This window comes from Macaca fascicularis, chromosome 1 (assembly GCF_037993035.2).
Source record: "Macaca fascicularis isolate 582-1 chromosome 1, T2T-MFA8v1.1".
NCBI classification, from domain to species: domain Eukaryota; kingdom Metazoa; phylum Chordata; class Mammalia; order Primates; family Cercopithecidae; genus Macaca; species Macaca fascicularis.
The window spans coordinates 62,088,332-62,110,417 of record NC_088375.1 but is presented as its reverse complement, the minus strand read 5'-3'; the positions used below and the strand labels follow the sequence as shown (position 1 = coordinate 62,110,417).

Below are 22,086 nucleotides of genomic sequence, written 5' to 3'. Positions count from 1 at the left end.
ATTGTCTCCAGAAAGGGGCTCGGTAGCTCTAGGCAGAAGCAGCGTCGGCCTCTCTTGTGGGCCGATTTCCTGGATGGGGCCACGGAAGGAAGGCGGAGGGGACAGAGCCACAGGAGACTGGCATGGCTGTGCTCCTGGTTTTAGCCTTTTACTTAGCAGAGTCAGGTGTGGTGAGATGTAGGGTAAGACAGAACCTGGCGGGGGTGGGTGCAGAGAGTTTCGGGGAGAACTCTTCACTCATTAAGAAGACAAGGTTGTCAGTTGAGAGCAAAACTGAAATCCAGGAAGAAAGAGAATCAACCTTTTGCATTTAGATTTCTACTGCCCCCATTCCCTCAACTTCCCCTTCAGGTCCCTCATCCCTTCAACCTCCAAAACATTTGTGCTCTTTGACCCTGGCACCTTCTAATGACAGTTTTGTGCAGGGGGTGTGGACAAGAATTCCTTGGCTTGGAGGAGGAGGTGGGCGCCCTGGCTTTTCTCAGCTGATGCTATCTCTGTGTGTGTGTACTCATGAATGCCCACGTGGTTTAAAAAAAAAAAAAAAAGGAGGGAGACTGTCACCAAAAAGGAACTGCTGACTTTACTCTCCTCCTGCCCCCAGCTAGGATCCCTTTTGTTCCCTTGCCTCTTTCTTGGGAGGAAAGAGATTCGATGACATAGTGATGCTAGGTTGAACCTAGGGAGGAATTCGGGGCCCTGGAGAGCCTGTTGGGTAGGAACAGGGTGCTCCGTGTGCCAGTTTTGAAGGCAGATTTGAGCGATAAGGTAAACCCAACCCCCTGGTGGCTTTCAGCTGTGGTGCTTCCTCTGGCTAGGCTGCCCATGGGCAACCAGAAACCGGCACAATAGAGGGAAGGTGCCAGTCACTAGACCCAGCAGGGCGAGAGCAGAAGCAGCCAAGTTTCTGGGCATTTGAGGCCAAGAAAGAAGGGGAAGTAGAGTATAGGAGAGGAATTGGGGATACTTGTGTTCTGCCTCCTATTTGAGAGTCAGCCACAAATGTGACTAGCCAACCGCCATCGCTACACTCCCAGAAGTGTACTGGGATCATTATTCCCAGGCAGAGGGACTTCACGGGGGATGCAACCTGCGCAGTTGCTCCACATGCTTGGTTTAATGCTCTGCTGTTGCTGCCTTGAAATCCTTAAGTTTTGCACAAGGAGCCCTGCAAATTGTGCAGCTGGTCGTATTCCCAGGCCATCCAGAAGCTGCAGCTGCAGAATAGTTGCTCATATACTCCAACCAGTGTAGGCAGGCTCACCTGTTACTCAGGTGTCACTTACAGAGGCCGGCTTCTGTCCTGGCTGGCACCTGTGCTGCATCCTTTTCTCTTTCCTCCTCTCTGTTCCTCTCCCAGGGCACTCTGTTCCTCCTTGTTACAGCCTCCATGCCCAGTCTTTCTTCATGGCTGCTGCGTGGCAGGACAGGGCAGAAACAGCAGTGTCCCTTGTCTGACTGCCCTGCCTTCCTTCTCAGGCCGTCTCTTTTCCTTATCTGGGCCGTAGCCAGCATGGTCTCTAGGCTAGGTCTAGGCCTAGGAGCACCTCTTCCTTTCCTCTGAGATTATCTTCCCTCCCCTCTGTAAGCCCTGGTTATCAGTGGATGCTCTCTGGCACCTGCTTCTTGCGATGTTTGCTTAGGAACAGGTTGTTTTCCTGTGATTTCCATAGGATCCAGGTCTGGATGAGTGCAGGGTGGGGAAGAGGAGGTGCAGGGAATGAAGAATCCTAAGCCTGCTGTCCTTGGTGGTACTTCCTCTACCCTGTCCTCCTCTATGCCAGTTCCTCCTGCTCTGGACCAAATGGCCCCACAGAAGACTTCCCTCTCCTCCTCCTCCCACAAGCATCAGCTGGAGGTTGGACAATCCAGGAAGGAAAGGGAAAGCAGGAGGGAGGAACAGGTCCTCTGTGTCTCTAGCCTCCTCCGCAACTCTTCTTCCTTCTCCAGCTCTTCTCTCCTGTTCTTCTTAAGCTGCTGGATGACATTTTCCAGTGTTTCCCACTAGGCCAGCGCTGTTAGTAATGATACTTTCAAACCATGCAGAAGAGTCTTAATGCATGTGATTTAAAAATAATGAGCCTGGCCAACATGGCGAGACCGTGTGTCTGCTAAAAATACAACAAATTAGCCAAGCGTGGTGGCCCATGCCTGACATTCCAGCTACTGGGGAGGCTGAGGTGGGAGAATCGCTTGAGTTCAGGGAGCAGAGGCTGCAGTGAGCCAAGATTGCACCACTGAACTCCAGCCTGAAATACAGAACAAGAACCTGTCTCAAAAAAAACAAAAATAAAAACAAACAAAAAACCAAAACAACAACAAAAACAACAAAAAGCACAAAAAACGAAAACAATGGATTGTCCAGATTAATTTGGAGTGAACTTTGGAATATATCATTTTTTATTTTTAACTTTTTGTTGTTGACAGCAGATTTTCCTTTCTTTTTAGCTTAGCTTAGGACTATGAGGGAACTTGTATTTACTGAAGACACTGAGCTCACATCAGCTGGTGGAAGGATACACCGGCTTAGAATTGCATTTCATAGAATTCAAAACTGGAAGGTGGCTTAGAGAACATCTAGCCTGGTGCTGTCCAATAGAATGTTCTACAATGATGGAATGTCCTATGACTATTCTGTCCCATATGGTAACCACTAGCTACTGTGGCTCTTTAGACACAGTGAAATGTGGCTAGTGTAACTGAGGAACTGAAATTTTAATTTTATTTAATTTTAATTATTCAAAATTTGAACTGCCACATACGACTAGTGGCTATCAACTTGGCGCAAATTTAGGATAGTGCTATTTATTTTATTCCCTTATTTTATTAATGATTATAACATTAGCTACTACTAAACAACTGGATGCGCCAGGCATTCTTCTAGAGGTTTTAAATATGTGATCTTATTTAGTCTTCCCAGCAACCCCAGTATCGTTACATGTTGCAGGTGGGGAAACTGAGACCCAGAAAGGGACAGTGACTCGGTACTGGTTAGTTATCAAGACTCCTGACTCTGAGACCACCGGCCTTATCCTTTTCCTTAAGGACAATCCACACGCTGTCCATTCCTTGCCATCACATGCCAGCTTTTTTCACAACTCTCCAAATCCCTTTCCAGATCTCCCTCTTCCTCTCCGGGATGTCAGGGGAGCTCACAAAGGATTGTCTCAGTCTGCAGCAAGTGCTCTCCTAGGCACAGTAGTTTTCTGGTTGGTTCCATGGTGGCCCTTGTTCCTAGGCTCCCTTTGGATCCTCCACCAGCAGGCAGCAGTGCAGGGATATCGCTCTGCCCTCAGAGCCCTTGGCAAGCTCCCCATGTACAGGGGAAGTGTTCAACATTTCCCACAATCCACCTGCCTCTAGCTTACCCTATTACTCCCAGTCTGAGAGAGAAGATCAGCTGAGCCCTCCTTGTAGGCCAGAGGCAGAATGGGTCTCCTTGGGCAGGTGAGGAGCAGCACTAACTTAGAGCCTGCTGTTGGCCCTCAACCCTTGTCATGCTACCCTCCAGCCGGGAGGCTCCTGCTCTCCAACTCTAGCTGGTTTACTGCTTTCCTCTTCCCAAGGCAAAGCTTCTGCTTTGTAGACTCTTATCAGAGTCTGGCTGGCCGGTAGGGAGGGGAGGGACAGGAGGGGGCATGAAGCAAATGCACCGTGCATACTGATCCCCGCAAGAGGGATTTGAGGCTGAGCTCCTGTCTCCTTCAGCCGCTATTCAGCATCCCAACCGGAACAGCACATGCCCCCTCCTCCAGGCAGTGGTGAGCCTGCTGGCCTGCCCTACAGCTGCTGCATCAAACTCAAACAGTTATTCAGTTCCCCTGTGTGTGAGGTGCTGGGCAGGGGCACAGCAATAAAGGCCAGGCTGTGGACAGTGTGTGTGTGGCTGCCCTTCCAAGCCCCACATCCAGGCAGCTGTTGTCAGACTAATGTTTATGGGTAGCCCCCAGCCCACATCACACACAGTCCCTAGACCTGTAGCCCACAGATGTTATCAGTGAAAAGGTTTGTGGCCTCATTACTGTGTTCTTGGAGCAGACCTTGAAAGGCCGGCATCTCCCCCTGAACCATGAAGCTCTCTCCTGCTTTCCCAGAGATGAGGAGCTCAGATTGGGTGCATCACAGGGACAGAAAGAGAGAAGCCCAAGAAAACTCAAACTTTGACCTCTCCTGTCACTATAGCTGGGACAGTGCACCTCCGCTTCCCTGATTCTGAAATGGGCCTTCCTTGCCTCCCTCCCAGGGTAAGGACCAGAGACTGCATGAGTTTTATTTTTCTCTTTGTTCCATATGCCTTCAGAGCATCATAACCTTTCTTCCTCTGCTGTCTCGTCCAGTGGGAGATTTGTGTTGTCTGCTGAAGAAGGCATCACTCAATACCTTTGTTTCCCTGTTAAAATGAGAAAACTAAGACACCAGACAGCTTGATTCTCAAATTGCTGGATTGGGAACCAAGAAGGCACTGGTAGCTTTTGATGATGGGGAAGGAGAGAAATCAGCCAGCTTCATAACTCTCCAAACATCCACTTTGTAAAATTCCTTTTGTGGGGTGGGGCAGGGTGGGATTGCTGCTCTCCGTAGGACACCAGAAGCAGATCTGCTGAGTTAGGGATGCAGAGACATGGTTTCAGTGACCTTCTGTAGACCCGGTGGTGGACAGCTGGGCTGCCTCAGCCTCTGAAGGGCAGGGGTTTGAGATTCAACTCAGAGCTGGAAGGGGGGTGGGGCATAATTAATTATTGCCCTGCCCTGTTACCCCTTGGGATCCGTTCCACATTGCTGGCTGTCAGGAGAAGGCAACTTGGAGGCGAGGGGGCTGGGGCCTTTTTTCTCTGCTTCTGTCTGGCTTAGCTACTGAGGAAAGGCTGAGAGGAGGAAAACCCAGAGCTGTAGGCAGCTGCTTCTCCTTTGAATTTCCCCTCTCTTTAGAAGGGAACAAAACAAGAGCACACAGCACAAGGAGGAGCTCCAGGGAGCTGGATTGCCCCAGTTCTCCAAGTTGGGTCAGGGTGAAGGAGAAAGTGTCTCCCAGTCTGCCCATGGCAGCTTCTGGTGGTAGAATCGCAGTTCTCCGCAATTGGAAGACACTTCAGTGTTGAGACAGTTAAGGTCTGGCTGTACCCGGGAATGATATTCAATAATTCATCAACCAGAAAGGACGTTGGACTGGAGTCTTGGAGGGCCCTGTGGTGCCAGGCATTAACTCTTTTGTCTCTGGGTCATGGAGATGTGAGGAGGTCTCAGGCTCTGGCCCAGAGGTGAGGCAGGGACACTCGAGGGACTTGGGGGAGCAGCTTTTCACCCACCAACATGGAAGAGCTTCAGTATTTGGATCACTGGCATGGTTATGCTGTCTACTTTGGTTGTCTTCATTTTTCAGAAGACAAATAGAATTCCATAAAGTGAAACAACAAGTTTAAAGACGAACCAAGCTAGGGTGGGAGGTCAGAATGAAGTTCCCCTGTGTAATCTCCATGTTTTCTCTCATGCACACACATGTGCGTGCACACACACGAGCTCGAACCCATTACCCTGACTGAAGTACACCTTGCCCTCCTGCTCTCAGCCTGCCATCTTAGGCCTTCCTATCTCCTCTCATAGGGATAAGGGACCACCCAGGCCCAGAGCAGGGGCTGGGAGACACTACAGTGAGAGAATGGGGGAAGGAGAGCACCTGGGCTGGAAGGGAAGAAACCTGGACCTAGCCCCCTGATTTGTGATTTCTCTCCCTTGTCCATGGAGCCATCTCTTCTATCTTCTGTCTGTGGTGGGAGCTGGGCTCACATAGAACATGCCCAGCCTTCCATAACCGCCCATAACAGGTTTGGGATGGGGCTGGGGGTGTGGTGAGGATGGGCAGAGTTAAGCAGGAAAGGGAGCAGCATGGGTCTTGTCTCCTAGACATGCAGCTGAGTAGCTTAGGACGTTTCAATAAACTGGCTTGGGGCAGAGACGTACCATCTTCTTGACACTTTGGAAATAACTGTGGCATCAAAGTGGGGGATGAGCAAGGGCAAAGAAGAAAGGCAAAAGCAAGTACAAGGCTGGATGACAACCACTGGCAGCTGGTCTCCAGCACCCAGAGAACTGGTATTTTGATCTTCAAGGAGCACATGGAGGAGAGACAGTGGGTATTGTTGTTTTTAGAGACGGGGGTCTTGCTCTGTTGTTTTTTAGAGATGGGGGTCTTACTTTTTTTTTTTTTTTTTTTTAGAGATGGGGATCTTACTCTGTTTTTTAGAGACAGGGTCTTGCTCTGTTGTTTTTAGAGACGGGGGTCTTACTCTGTTATTTTTAGAGATGGGAGTCTTGCACCTCAGGTTGGGGTGCAGTGATGCGATCATAGTTCACTGCAGTCTCGACCTCCTGGGCTCAAGTGATCCTTCTGCCTCTGCCTCTGAGTAGCTGGGACTACAGATATGTGCCACCATGCCTGGCTAAGGCAGTGTTGTTTGGAGGAGCTCCTTCCTACCTGCAAATACCTAGAGGGGCTGCCAGGGCCTGACCCTCTTTGACCTCTTCTTTATGTGGCAGCAATATGTAGGAAACCAGAGAGCTTCAAATGAGAAGTGGCTAGGAAAGTGTATTTTCTCCTGGAGATGGCAGGGGGAGCTTCAGGAGTCAGGTGCATGAAAATGGCTGGAAACATAAACTGAGTTGGTTTTTAATTGGGACAGGATGCTGGAGCAGATAAGCCTCCTTGAAAATAATGATGAGATCCAGATGGGGAGGCACAGAGCAGGAACCAACCCTCTCCCCACCTTCCCCTCCTCTGTGGCAGCAGCAATCCTCCCTGGAGTGTGGACAGTCTCGGCTTGGAATTTGCTAGCTAGGAGAAAGAAGGAAGTGGGAGGGATGGGACCCCCTTTCCACTTGCCTTGCACGCAAACCTCTCTCAACCTAATGAGCTGTAATGCTGGAAGCCAAGGCATCCTCAGGATGGGGAAGCCAGGCCAGGGCTAATTCTTTGTCAGCAGATTCTCAGGAGCTATGGAAATGAAGCAGCTTGGTGTACAGCAGATAATCAAGAGAGGCCCAGTGGGTGGAAGGAGTGGAGTATCTCTCCAGTCGTTCAATATTGATCACAGTGGGGTTCCAGGCATCCAGCCTGGGTGTGTGTGTGCACGTGTGCACATGTGTGAACATGCATGCCTACAAAAGATCATGAAACTTGGATTAATTTTTGCCACTCTTGACAGTGTAGTGCCAGGTATACTGCATGTGGATGCTGACTCTCCAGGGGGATGTTTGGAGATGAAACAATGCAGTGTTATCTCTATGTGAGGTGCTGTAGGGGCTGAGGATGTCTCTTGAACTACAGGAAAGCTTTAAGTAGGTGCAGAGACGAAGGCCTGGAAAATGGAGAGGATCTGCTTCTTTTCTTTGTAATTTATTGGTCTTGGGACTTCCAGAGTGCCTGCCCCTGGCACTCCCAGCCATGCTGCATACACAATCTTCTTAAACCTGGGACTATGTGTTTTTCATTTTTTCTCTCTTGCATCTGGCATATTTCTTAATTTGTTTTTCACAGCCATTATCTCTTCTGCATCAAATGGTCCACATTTTGAAAGTTTACAGCTATTATTTCATAGAGTTAGCATGTGTGCTGGTGAAGCGAGCACTATTATTTCATATAGTTAGAAGGTACCTCATTTACACATGAGAAAACTAAGGGCCCAAGAAATAAAGTCACATTGCTAACTCAGGTTGGATCTTGGACTGAATGTTTGGTCCTGCCATATTTGTTCCCACTGACGGCACTGCCATCAGGGCCACCCTCATAGTGCATAAGTGACCACCAACTGGACTGCTCTGGAGTTTAGGACTGCTTCTACCTCCACCACACGATCTCTTTTACCACCTGAAATTTTCCCTTCTCTTGGGCGGAATTTGAGAGGTCCATTTGGATATGTATTCATAGATTCATAATCATTTGTCCTTGACAAATGGAAGCCTTTCGACATCCCAAAAGGAAGGAGAGAGGAAGGAGAAAACGGATTACCTATCGTTTCCCTTTTTAATGTTCTGCCTCTTGTAAGTTCTTCTTGATGTCTAACTAAAATGAAAATCTGCCATACTGTGCAGTTTGTTGGCAAAGGGAAAGAACCCCTGCTAGACATTCTGTGTGCAGACTTAATTCAGAGGATTTCGGAGCTCTCGATGAGCAGGGGAAGCCCCAAGCCTGCCTTCGTTCCTACTCCCTCGTGCTATCTTTACAGGGCATAGGAGAAGTAATTTAACTTGCAGCTTAAGCAAAGGCTGTGGGAGGCCCCTGAGCTCAGCTTGAAGAGAAAGGGGATATTTTTGCCTTCTAGAGGAAGAAAGCTCATTTTCCCAAAGCACCCCTACCCCCTCCTCCTTCTGTGCAGATGAGCTTAATTTTCTTCCCCTCCTACTGAAGGTGGATCAAAGCCAAGCTATGTATTCAAGGGGGAGCTAGGCAGGGAAGCTGAGTGAGGGGGCGAGGGGGCAGAAGCAGAGCTTCTCTCATGGAGAGGAAGTAATTAATTTTAAGAGAGAGCTAAGATAGGGAAGCCCTTGGTGATAGAATGTCAAACTCCAAATGCAGGTGGTTAAAAATTAAGTCAGGGCTGGAGAGTTTCTATTATTCATTCATTCAACAAATATTTATCGAGCACCTGTTTTGTATGGGCAGGAACCTCAACCGGGCATCAGGAGAGGGCCCAAGAAACTGGATTAGGGACAGGGAAAGGAAGCGATCTGAAAACCGAGGCCTCCTCTCACCAGGATAAATCATTTGCAAAAGTCCCATGAAATAGCTGAATGTATTGACCTTCTGGATTTAAGATTAAGCTATTTAAATATCAGCAGCGGTTGACCCCAGTTATATCGTACCAACATGTCTCATTATGGGTTAAATAATAATGTTGTCCATTTACTTTTCCATTCACTGATGACATTATTCCCCGATAAAGTTCTTGCTCAATCCAAAAAATTAGATTAGCCCCTTCCTTTCAGTGTCTGTTGTGACATCACAGAATTGCCATAGCAACAGACTGTGATGTCAGCAGGCTGCCTGGTGCTGCTAAAAAGAACCACGTTGGTCAAAAAAGGAATCTGTCATGTGAAGACGAAATGGAATAATATAGAAAGCCAGAGGAACTGAAACGTGATATCAAAAAGAACATCTTGGCAGGATAAGATAACAGTGGGTCTGGAGCCTCCTTTGCTAGAACTCTTTACAGAAAACCAAGGAACTTGATGAGGATTGATTGGAGAACAGACTTGCCTAGAAGCAGGGGGATGGCAGCGATGTCCTTCGGAAGGCCCTCGCAGTCCAAGGATCCTAAGACATGAAGGACATTAGGAAAGGGGGAGCGCTGACCATCTTTAGCCGCTGAAGAATTCAGGGGAATTAGCATCGATACAAACCTCCTTGCTTCTGAGCAGATCTGACAGTCACCAGCTGGAATGTATCATCTCGTGTCTGGGAAGATTTTCAGCCATAAACACACAATGACCCCCTCTCAAGCCCCATTTGCCGCCCTATTCCTCGCAAGCCTTGGGAGGAAGCTCTCCTTTAACATTGCCTGAGCAGTCCCATCCCAGCCACCAGCTCTGGCTCCACAACGTCCACGCCCATCTGGTCGACTTGCTTCTCATCTGTAGGACCGCCACACAGGGAGGGAAAGCAACCCTGTGCTGTCCGAGGGGAGCAAGTCGGAGGGACGGGGGCAGAGGAGCTTCATTCATTATGCTCCTGTCCACACAGAAGAAGGCTGGGCAGGCTGACAGAAGGGAAAGGAGACCTGCTCAATCAATCTCAGCTTCTCAGCAGCGGCAGCAATAACAGCAGATGAGTCTGGAGCTTCATTTAACCCTTATGCCCACAGGATCTGAAGGATCTCTGAGAAGCAAGTTGATTTTCAGCTTAGGAGCCTGTGTTGTGGGTTGGGAATTGGGGAGGCAGGAGGACTGTCTCCCTACAGGTCGGGCTGGCATGAGTTTCAGCCGTGCAGATGGGAACGCAGCCCCAGACTCCTTCACCTGCCCAGCTACTCTGCGTCCTTAGCTCACTGAGGTCGGACTACCTGGGAGTGCTACACCTGCTCCGTGTATGTCTGTCTCTCTATTTCAGCATTTTCTCCTTGGGGAGCTGAATGGGGAGGATATCATCCCCTCCTTGTTTATTCTGCCTCCAGTCCTCTGACCAGTAGCATTCTGGCCGAATACAAGGAAGCCACAGGCCTACTAGGGCACCTAGGCGACCCCTACCACCACCCAAGGAGAGTGCCCTCCTGGTTCTCCAGAGCCAGAGCCAGGAGGAGGGGGAACTGCCAGAGTCTCTGCCACCGATCGCTCTGCATCTCTGCCACAGCCTTACCAGTTGGACCCGAGGACTTACTTCTCAGAGGCATGGTAGGAGCAGGGTGGCCGGCAGGTCCTGTGAGGCTGCCAACCTGGGGACGGACCTGCCAAAAAGATGTTGAAGTTTCGGGCTGATCGACGGGTCAGGTAGGGATTTCTTCCACAGATCATGAGCCAAGTTAAGTCAGAGCAAGCTGAGTTGGCAGCTCATCCTGCTTGGATCCGGGGGCTTCAGAGTAAGGGGTCTGCTTGAGATGACCTGGAGAAGGAAGCATAGTTAGGTCAATGGTTGCTGCATTGCAGTGCTTGTGAAGGGGAAGCTATTTTGAAATTGGTAGTGCCGGGATAGAATGAGGACGTCATTTGTAGGGGTTGCTGGGTAGGAAAGTCTGGGGCTAGGAGAGATGTGCCATTCCCTAGAAGTCTTGTGATGGTTGGCAGCAGACTGTGTGTGTACGCTTCTGTGTGTGTGTGTGTGTGTGTGTGTGTGTGTGTGTGTGTCTATGCCAGTGCCTGCAGGGAAGATTCCAGCAGTTATCATCGGGAACACGCAGAGCAGAAGGAGACTGGAGGGTCAGGGCAGGGGGCGGGTGCCCTGCGCCACTGAGAAAAAGCAGACAACTTGACACCTCAAAGGACACTGTAGTTGCCGCAGACTGCTTGCCCCCCAGACCACTAGATGGGACAGAATCAGGGGCAGACAAGGGTCACCGGAAACAGTGACCCTTCCTTGCAAAGATCCCCTGTGATTAAATTGAGGAGCATGTCCTTGTTGGACCTGGGAGGGAGGTGGGAATAAAGTTTGGGAAGTAGGGAGTGGCTTATCAACGTGCTAGACTCAGAACCCAGGCCCGGTGGACACGCGCCCGATTTTGGGTCCTGACTGGCAAACCTGAGCTGCAAAGCCCAGATTTCCGCACAGACTGTAGGCACTGCCTGCTGTGCTTTTATCTCCTGCATGTCTTTGGATTACATCTGAGCGTGACAGCTTTGGAAACTGAAAAAAACAGTCTTTGATATTATCTTTAGCTTTAGCAGACAGCCCAAGGGTTGGGATGTGTCCTGGGCTATTGAAAGGGGGCCCCCAAAAGGTTATTTTCCTTCTCTGATGCAACTGAAGGGACTAAGCTAAGATCTCCTTCCTCTGCTGTTGGCTGACCTGCCACTTGTCAAGCAGAGCTGGCCCTTTGCTGTGGATGTGCTTGAGTGGCCCAGTCTCCATGGCCTCTGGCCTAGTGCCTGCTTCTTCCGGTAGTTTGGCACCTACGCTGGGTTCTCACAGTATTTCTCAAGAGTGATGGGCGACGAGGCCCTTAACTCGTCTAGTCCCTCCACTGGCTGGATGCTTGAATCTCCACTGCTACATTCTTGTCAAGTAGTCACAGCTTACAGGATCCATCTCAGGGGTTGCCATTGCAGCTTAGACCTGCTGCATCAGCCCCTCTGCGCTCTGTCTGCTGCCTTCCTCCCCATCTCCCTTGAGAGCCTCCTTGGGAACTCTCCTGACACTCAGCCAGTCGGAGGAGCCACAGCAGGTCTTCCCATGGAGCCTCCACGATGCTGCTCCCCATCTGCCTCTGCACTTACCCCCTGACCCCCCAACCCCTGGTTCCTGCTCCCTTCTGCTTCCTGGCAGGCCGTCCTCACAACACCCTGCCCCTTTCCTGGCCACAGCATCCCTTAATGAGATTGGACTGTTGAGCTACCACTGACCTTCATACCTGACAGCCCCTGAGGTCTCAATGACATCAAGCAGCCCTTGGACAGGAGACCCTGGACTTAGAGTGTGGGTGGGTCCAAGCCCAAGCTCAAGAATGGAGTTTTTCAAGCTCCCATTTCCTTTTAAGAAAGAGACACAACATAAAGCAGGAGAAGGAGAAGGAGTCCAAGGTCACAAGAAAGTTTTTTCAGCAAATAATGAGGGAGCTTTTTTTTTTTTTTTTAAATGTGGCTCACCGGCAGGCTCTGTCCCTGGGAGAGAACCTGCCACGCATGAGGCCCTGATGTGCTGAACTGGCTGTTGGAACCCCTCTTCCCCACACTTAGGATAAGCACTGAAAGAGTTCAGTGTGGCTTGTTTCCAGCCCCAGATAACTTTAGTAAGTAGTTAGCACTGACTCGTGAGAGGTGACCAGGTTTCATTTCTTCCTTTCCCCACCCCCTGCCCCCACCCTCATCCGGATGTCAGCCCAGGCCTCCCATGGATCCCCCTGGAGGACAGAGGCACAAGCTCCTTACATGGTCACCTGTCCCTGTCACCACCCAGGGTCTGTCCACATGTTGGTTTTTGTCTCTGCCGTCTTCATCTTTACCATGACTCTTCTGTTTTTCCCTCTATAGCCACAATGAAAGAAGGAACACATTTCTACACCCAGTGACTGGCCAGGTCCCAGACGAAAACAAAACATTTGACTTGAAAATGTAAGTGTGTCCCCTACTTGCTGTTTGGCCTTTCTGTCCTTAACCACTACCATCCCACCGCCTCCTTGCAGCTGGAAAGCAGAAGGCAACGGGGAGGGGAAAGGAAAGCAGAAGGGCTTTGCAGTCAGTCACCTCGGTTCTGAGGACTGGAAGCATCTGAGACCCATCTGGCTTGACACCCTCATCCACTTTTCCTAGGGTCTAGCAGAAGCCAGGTTGGCGTACCCCGCAGGTTGAGCTGATGGAGTAGAAAACAGGTGTGAGGCTGGCATAGCACCCAGGGGCCTTTGAGGGAAGAGCTGAGAAAATCTGATATGATCATGAGAGCCAAATGCTAATTCCTCTCACTGTGGATCCTGGCTCACCGAATGAAAGGAGAAGAAGAGAAAAGAGGATTAATTAATCTACTCTCATAGGCCACTAGGCAGTTGTGTCTTTTAAAGTAGAGGAAAAGGATTTCTGGAGCCCCAGGGTCTAGACTTTTAAAATAAATGTCCAGGGCCGGGAACAGGTGGCTCATGCCTGTAATCCCAGCGTTTTGGGAAGCTAAGGTGGGAGGATCATTTGAGTCCAGGAGTTTAAGACCATCCTGGGCAACATAGTGACATTCTGTCTCTCTAAAAAAAATAAATAAATAAAAATTAACTGGGCATGGTGGCCCATGCCTGTGGTCCCATCTCCTATGGAGGCTGAGGTGGGAAGATCACTTGAGCCTAGGAGTTCGAGGCTGTGGTGAGTCCTGATTGTGCCACTGGCTACAGACTGGGTGATAGAGCATGATGCGGTCTCAAAAAATAAATAATTGTCCAAGGTCACCAGCATATAATTTCAGAAGGGTTGAAGGAGTGGCTGAGGTGACTGCTCAATGGCACTCAAGAGATCTAATTTTGTGTTGATGCTGAAACAGTGGGTGGCAGGGTGTGGAAAAGGGATGGGTGGTTTCCATTGTTTCTTGGCTCTCACCAATCTCTTTTTTCTGGTTGACTTGAAATCAGATCAGCCTTGGACATGTCCAATAAAACAGGTGGGAAACGCCCGGCTACCACCAACAGTGACATACCCAACCACAACATGGTGTCCGAGGTCACTCCAGAGCGGCCCAGCGTCCGGGTAAGTCCAGCCCTCAAGGCAAGCTGTTGGGCTGGAAATGTCTTCAGTGCATGTTTAGTGGAATCTCTGGGAATCCTAGGAAATCGTAGCCTGTCCAGCTATTTCTGCAGGCTCCAAGAGTAGGCAAGGTGACCCAGAAAGAGAGTGGAGAGTAGGAAGGGAAGAGGGCTCAGATCAGAACCTCATAGAAGACCAACATCTAGACCAGGGGTTCTCAACCTCAGCACTGCTGGCAGTTGGGGTTGGATGATTCATCGTGCTATGAGACTGTCCTGTGCATTGTAGGATGTTGAGCAGCATCCCTGGCCTCTGCCCACTAAATGCCAATAGCGCCTCTTTTCCAGGGGTGACTATCAACAATGTCTCCAGATATTGTCGGGATTTTTTGTCCCTTGGGGACAAAATCTCCCCAACCTCATTGAGAGCCACTGGTCTTGAAGGACAGTCACGAAGGTCATGGCGATTGAGAGCTCAGAGAAGGGGGAAGGAAGGAAGAGAGCCCCAGGAGAAGGAAATCTAGAGAAGAATGTTGCAAAGAGGGCCAGGAAGACAAAGGCTGAAAGTGTCCTCTGGGTTTAGCAGCAATGTGGTCACTGGGGACCCTGACAAGGGCAGTTTGAGTAGTGTGAGAAGAGCAGAAGGCAGGCTGGAGAGGTAAAAGTGGGGATGGGAGAGGAGACATAGGAAGAGCATAGTGTAGAAACTGCTCTTCTAAGGAACTAGACAACAAATGTTAGTATATCATCACATAATGGAGCACTTGCCAAAAATTAAAATGAACTGGAGCTATATGTATTAACAAGGATAAATCTTGAAAATATAACGTTGAGTAAAAAGCAAGTGGCAGAATATGAGAAATATGATATCACTTATGTAAATGTACAGACATGAAAAGCAGTACTACATATTTATAGGAACATCTGTAGTAGAAGTGCATAATCATGGACAGGAAGACTAATTTTGGGTCAGTGGTTGCCTCTAGGGAGGAAGCAAAGGTAATGAGACTGGTGAGGGGCTTGAGGGAGTTTTAGCTCCAGTTGTCTTGTTTTATTAGGGCGAAACAACATGAAATGATGATCATTGTATTATTCCCTACTTTTCTGAAATGTTTGAAATACTTCAAAAAAGTGTTTTTAAAGACACTTGACTGTGATGGGAAACGGAAGGGCAGGGAATGGAAGCTAGAAGGTAATGCAGGACTGGAGGGAGGTTTCATTTGTTGGTTTGGTTTTGTTTTAAGATGTCAGAGGTGTGAGGGGAATGGGCCAGTAGGTAGTAGGTTCGGGAGAAAGAGGACAGCCAGTGAGTCACATTTCTATGGAGATGGAGAGAGTCAGATGCAGAGGTGCTGTTAGACTGGATGGGGAAAAGCCACCTCTTCCTGAAACTGCATTAAAAGAAGGCGTGTGAGGCTAGGGAGTGGGTGTCTAGGAAATTAAAGAGACTCTCACATGATGTCCTCAACTTATGCAGGAAAGTAGGAGGCAGGGTTTTCTGCTGAAAGGAATGGGGTGGGTGGGGAAGCATCAGGTGCGGGGCTGGGAGCTTGAAAATACGTGATACAGGTTTGGGGAATAGGAATGATGGTCAATGAAGGACACATGAAATGTTGCCCTATACTTTCAAAGGATCATCTGGGGCAGTCGAGTGTGATTCTATGTAGCCCTAAATCTGCAGGTTTGCGTGATTTTCCTCCAGCATGCTCATAGCCTGGCTGTGAGAGCAGGGAAGGCAGGTAGTTGGATTAGCCTTAGTTTGCCAAGAAGCTATGACAGAAAGATAGGAGGCCAGGATATTCAGGAGTTAGTGGGAGGTTGCCCGGAGTGGTAAACTATGGGGTGGCAGCCTCTAGGCCATGGAGAGAGGGGGCAGAATTATGAAAGAGTTGGACTGAGAGAAAAGGGAAGGATTTAGAGATTTGCATAGGGTTGTGGTGACTTCTTCCAAAGGCGAATCTCAGTCATTATATGTGTATTTTTGTTAGTAATGTTCAGATAATAATTTTATTTCCCAGTTGTGGGAGTACTTTATAATAAAGGCCAATTTCTTCCTTACTTCCTTCTACAAACAGTTGCTGAGTGCTTGTTATGGCTGGACACCTTGTCGGTTCTAGTGAGAAAGAGATGAAAAAGACAAAATTCCTCCCTGCAAGGAGCTCATGGTGCAATGGAGGAGATAGAAAGCTGTACTGTGACAGGTTTTAGGCAAGGGTGTCCAATCTTTTGGCTTCCCTAGACCACACTGGAAGAAGAAAAATTGTCTTGGGCCACATATAAAATACACTAACACTAACAATCTCTGATGAACTAAGAAAAAAAAATCATAATGTTTTAAGAAGGTTTGTGTCGGGCTGCATTCAAAGCCATCCTGGGCTGCATGTGGCTCACGGGCCATGGCTTGGACTGTACAGATGTGTGGAGAGTAGTGTGCAGCTAACCACTCAGGGGCATCAGGACTTCGTGGAGCGGGGGAGTCTGCAGCAAACTTTAAAGCATGAGTTGGGATTTGACAGTGGCCAAGGGAGGATGGGTCCTCCCCCAATGCCAGGGAGCACGCTGCGAAAGGCACAGGAGGATGAGAGAACCAGAGGCAGGGCCTGTCTGGTGAAGGGACAGAAGGTGGGTGACAGGCCCTGCCAGATCTCACAAACCTGTCCTCTGTGCTGTGCTGAGGAATCCAACCTCTCTCCTAAGTGATGAGCTCAAGAGAGAAATAGGATTGTTTGTGTTTTGGAAAAAAAACCTTAGTTCGTGGTAGAGGGCAGACAGCAAGAAGTGATGGGGACCTTTAAGACAACAATAGTGGAATTTGAGAGGGAAGAGCAGATTTGAGAACTATTAAGGAGACAGACTCATCAGCCCTGTATACACGATTGCGTAATGGAACAGAGGAATGAGGGACCCATGGAAGATAACACGGAGTTCTAGGGTGGGTGGCTAGGTGGCTCATAGTACTATTCACCAAGATGAGAAATACAGAACAGGCTTGGTTAGAAAGAGAATGAGTTTGGTTTTGCACTTATTTAATCCTGGCCAGACAAGCAGGTATAAAATGGGTTGAGCTGGAAGAGAGGTCTTGGCTGTAGCTTAGGGAGCTTTTATCATATTACTCATAGCGGAAGCAGTGGGTATGGATGAGGTGACACAGGCATGATGTAAAAATGAGAAAATAAAAATAAAATAATAAACGTGTGATTGAGGCCCACCAACACTTGGAGAGTGGAAGTAGGGGAGATTGAGAAGGAGTGGCCACAGACGGAGGTATTGAAAGGGAAACAATAGTGTTGTAGAAACTCAAAGAAGAGTTCCAGGAAAGTCAGAAAGGTTATGACTGCCCAATGCTTTAGAGTGAGTGGCTGAATTCCATAACAGTGCAAGAGCCATTTCAGAAAATAGGTAGAGGAGGTTTAGGAGTGATGGAAGGAGAGAAAGTTGAGACTCTTCCCAGGAGCCTAGGACTGAAGAGTAAGTAAGGGAAAGTATTACCTCACAGTGGACCTTGGGTTATAGTGTTGAAAGGGGAATTTGGGTATGTGTGTGGCAGCATGAGAGAGAGACAGAGACACTTTCAGATGGAGAGACTTGAGTGCATTTGCTGAGGAGAAGACATCAGTGGAGGAGGAAGCATCAGAGATATATTTGAGAGGAGATGATCGGTGGAGCTAAGTCTCAGAGGACACAACGGGTTAGAAATGTTAGCCTTGGAAGGAGGGCAGCACCTCTTCTTTTGACACTGGAGGGGAAGAGGCAAAGATAGTGTAAGTACAGTCATTTTCTAGGTAAAAGGGTGTGACATTGAGGGAGTGCATGTCTAATAGCCTCGAATTTCTCTGTGGAGGAGCAGATCCACTGTGGGGACCTCCCTCTGGGGAGGGCAGAGGCAGGGGAGGTCGGGGGGCTGGGAGGATGGTGAGGGTGTGGAGTGGAGCTGCCATCTGGTGCTGAGCCTCCTGGGATTGGGACTGTGGCTCTGTGGCAACCTCATCTGTATGGCAGTGTGATATTTTTTTTTCTCCGACAGCACCATAATCTGGCTATCAGTGCAGGGAGAGTAGATAATTTGATTCATTTGGAGTGCTATATTGAGTTTTAGAGAAGGTGAGGTAGGAAGACAATAGATGGGGTTTGTGAGAGCCCAGTGGATATACTCCACCATGGGGCCTAGGCTTTGTAGGGAAGTAACGAAAACTGGGAGGAGCTGATGGATCCAGAAAAAAGGAGAATTGAGGAGCTGGGGACCTCAATGGAGTAGAAAAGCTGGTATTGAGTTAATGGAGTGAGAAAGCCCAAAGGGTGGAATGTTGGGATCAGAAAGCAGGAATCCTGGAAGTGAAGATGGTAGCAGCGGAGGGGCTTGGGGTGCTGAGAAGACTAAAGGTGTAGAACTGGGAGTGTTGCTGGAGTGCAGGTGGAGAGTGCTGGAGCTGAGGACATCAAGGCTGTATAAAGTTAGGGCATTGCTGGGTCATGCTCCTGAGCAAGGAGATTTTCCACAGTGATGCAAGACAGAATGAAGAGGAGGACTAACATCAAAACCCTTAGACTCTGAAAGAACAATTGAGAAGCGGACAGTGATGAGAAGGATTAAACAGTGGGAGATCAGGCAGTGGTGCTTCCAGCAAGGTGGACTATTGCCCGAGTGTGGAAGAATGACAGTGTTCACGTGGCAACACAGAGCTAGAACATCCGTCTCTCCTCGCGGCTCCATATTATGTTGGGCATGAGATGATGCACGGGACCCTCAGAGGATGAGGATGCAGGGAGTTAACTTGCAGAACGCACTGTGGAAGAGAGAGGGAGTAAGGCGGCTGGGAGTAGGATAGGCCAGAGTGAAATTGGAAATCTTATTATTTTCACCTCCAAAAAAAAAAACAAAAAGCTGTGAGACAGGTAGAACTATTATTTTATTTTTTTGGAATTATTATTTTGAGCCCTATTTTAGAAATGAGAAACATTGCCAAAGAACTGGAAGGCCCTGCTCTTGAGTTAGTAATAGATCCAAGATTCACACCTAGGCCCCTTGGCTTGAGGGCACCCCGGGGTTAACCCTAGGGAGAAGCAGCTCTAGCAGGGGTGGCTCCCTTGCAGATAGAGCAGGAAGGAGGAGACTGGGGACCTAGGTCAGCTTCTCTTTCTGCCCCTAGGCAACTCGCACAGCCCGCAAAGCTGTCGCCTTTGGCAAGCGCTCACACTCCATGAAGCGGAACCCCAATGCACCTGTCACCAAGGCGGGCTGGCTCTTCAAACAGGTGAGGCCACCCTGCTGTTCTGGCCACCGTAGCCTCCACCTTTTCCTCATAGAATGAGGATTCCTCTGTGCTTATGACAGTCCATGTATTTTTTTGGTATGTCCTCCTGCTGTCTCTGTGAATGAGTCTCCTAATTTTATAAAGGCTCAGAGAAACTGAGTATCTTCCCAAAGTCACACAGAAAAATTTGTGTCAAACTTGGGAACCCAGCCCGTGTCCTGATGGGCAGATGCAATGACCTTGAAACATGCTGAGTCCCTAACCCCATGGAAACAACCCACTAGCTCCCCAGCAGGTCCTGTTTATTATGGTGGGGGTAGGGGTGTCTCCTGAAAGTCTAGGGTTCACAGATTGGCACCAGATTGGCCTTGCCGCTATCCCTGCCTGCCCTTCCACTCACTCATTCTGCCCATCTCTTGCCCCTGTTCTGCTCCCCAGGGGAGGCACTGAATGACAGAACTGGAAGGTCATAGGCAATAATCTAATGTCAGTTCCTTGCATCTGAGGTCTCCAGGGGTTGCTGCCGTGCATTAACAGCAGAGCCGCAGCTAGGGCCACGATGTCCTTATAATTGACATGGTGCCCTTTTCCCCGCATTCCACCTCCTCTTCCACATCCAGCCTGCAGCCCTCACATCTGCCTCTCCCGTGTCCCGCAGGCCAGCTCCGGGGTTAAGCAGTGGAACAAGCGCTGGTTCGTCCTGGTGGATCGCTGCCTCTTCTACTATAAAGGTGAGCTTGGCCCTTGGACTGGCAGGGATGGCAGGAAGCCAGGACCCACCACTCTTTCTCATTCTGCCATATCCCCAAGCTTGGCTTTGGATGGGCACCGGCAGGGCAGATCTCCTCACTGTGGTCCTGGCACCAGTGGCAGCAGGATAAAAACAAAGCTCACTTGTTCACTCACACACTCACTCACTCACCCATTCAGTTCACATTCAACAATGCTTGCTAGGTTTCAGGCAGAGTTCCAGCGATACACTGGGTGAACAAGGTGGTCATATGGCTGGTGAAATCCTGGAGGAATGGGGAGAGAGGACAAGGACAAAGAGGAAGAGGTCACTAGTCACTACTAGCAGGTCACCTACTAATTGGAGCTTGTATGTGGCCTTTCCTCCTGTCCCACTGGAATGCATAGTCCCATCTGTGAAGGCAGGAACTTTTGTCAGTGTTGGTCACTGCTGTATCCACAGCACCCAAAACACTGCCTGCCATTTAGTCGGTGCTCAGTCAATACTGAATGAGTGAACATAATATCCTCCAGCTTCACCTTCTCTGCTGACCCCAACACCCTTTCCCTACTCTCTATTTTTAAAAGTTGTGCCAAGGCAGGCTGAGGGCACCAGCAAGGGTTGAGGTCAGTGATGGTGGCGCCATGTGGATGCAGGGGAGGAAATGGGTGTGAGGGATGAGAGAAGAGAGGGTACAATGATTATGAAGCAGGAGAGGCTCTTTCCTTCACTCCCTTGGCCCAGGAGGGCACAGCCCTGATTTCCAGGCCTCCTGGGGGCAATTCAGTGAATCATTAACTTTGGCAAACAAAGGTTGTACCCAGTGACCCTGCAGAGCACTGCTGTCCCTGGTTGCTGTATTGCAGCCACCTGAACCCCAAGGAGGGAAAACAGGAAGGGGCTGAGCATACAGAGTCCAGTCCCAGAGAAAAGGCCAAGACTCAGGGAGAGGAATCTGCCCAGGCCTAGGACCCAGGTGCTGAGCCTCCAGGATATCGGGCCACAATGGAGCCAGAGTGGGAATGAAACTGAGAGGAAAATGGGAGTCTCTACAGAGGAGAGACTTTGGGAAGTAGTGGGGGTAGAACCTCAAAGAGCTGAGAACCCAAAGGCTCAGGACACACCAAAATGGAGGTCACTGTTCACCAAGAGATGGACTCAGGACTTACCCAAATGCTGGCCTGGACTCTGCCAGGCAGGGGCTCCATCTCTGGAGGACAAGAGCCTCAGTTCTCCTGAAGGCAGCCCTGGGGTCCAACCCTGAGTGCCTCCTACTACTCTGGTTTACCCCTTCCTCTAGGTACCATGCTGGGGTCCAAATAGAGAAGCTGATCTATGGGCCAAGTATTGTGTAGATGTGATGAGTAAGAGGAGAAGCAGGGCTTGAGGAGTTCATAACCCTACAGAGGTTTCTTCTGAACCCTAGCCGAAGGCTTTTCAGAGTCCTCAGCCTGGGGAACAAATAGCGATCCCAGAGAAGTGGGGAAGGCCTTGCCATGGTTTCATAATTGTCCCCCCACTGTCCCACAGAGCACTCCCTGCCCTTTCTTGCCTCCTGCTGGCAGCGGGGGGCCCAACTGGCCAATCCATCAGGCTCGTTTGGAGATCCGCGATGAATTATGTAATAGCTGGACTGTTAGCGCTCTCTGCCCAGGGAGAAGAGGGCCAGAGTGCTCCAGGCAGGGGTGCCTTTTCCTATGGAGACATAGAACCTCAGCGGGGATCTGCAGCCGGAAAGGGCAAAGCAGGCTCTGAGTGACAGGGAGAACCTTAGAAAGAGTGACCCAGAGGCACCAGAGAGCGGAAGGTGGGAAGTCCACTCTACAATGATCTGTCCCATCACCTTGTTACATATGTCACTGGTGGGATGGTCTCATTTAGCAAGGCAGGATAGATAGAACGGTCAACAATGCTAGCTTTGGAGTTCACTTTTTGTGTTTGAAGACCAATTTTATCCCTTGTTCCTTAAGTAACCTTGGATAAATCATCTAACCTCTTTGTGTCTCTGCTTCTTTACCTATAAAATAAGGGTAATAATAAAGGTAATAATAGGACCTCTTCATGGGTTTGTTGGGAGGATTAAATCCATTAAGGCATTTCACTTAGAACAGTGCCTGAGCTTCCAAATATCAGCTGTTATTTCTTTGTTTATTTGTGCACTAGAAGGCGAATTCCCTTAGGGTAGGCACTATTTCTCTCTTATTCACCTCTGCAGTCCCAGTGTCTGGAACAGCATCTCCAGGGCCAT

General features: G+C 49.3%; 1 protein-coding gene across 50 annotated transcripts in view; it reads left to right on the top strand.

The window, feature by feature from the left end:
* PLEKHA6 (pleckstrin homology domain containing A6) overlaps positions 1-22,086 on the top strand; it is a 157,081-nt gene that overhangs the window by 89,328 nt on the left and 45,667 nt on the right. For all 50 annotated transcript variants that reach the window (XM_005540534.4, XM_015448621.3, XM_015448620.3 and 47 more), the window contains 4 exons: positions 12,670-12,750; positions 13,746-13,860; positions 19,004-19,108; positions 19,767-19,839. In XM_005540534.4, coding sequence (XP_005540591.2) covers positions 12,670-12,750; positions 13,746-13,860; positions 19,004-19,108; positions 19,767-19,839 — 374 coding nt within the window. The remainder of the gene's footprint in view (positions 1-12,669; positions 12,751-13,745; positions 13,861-19,003; positions 19,109-19,766; positions 19,840-22,086) is intronic.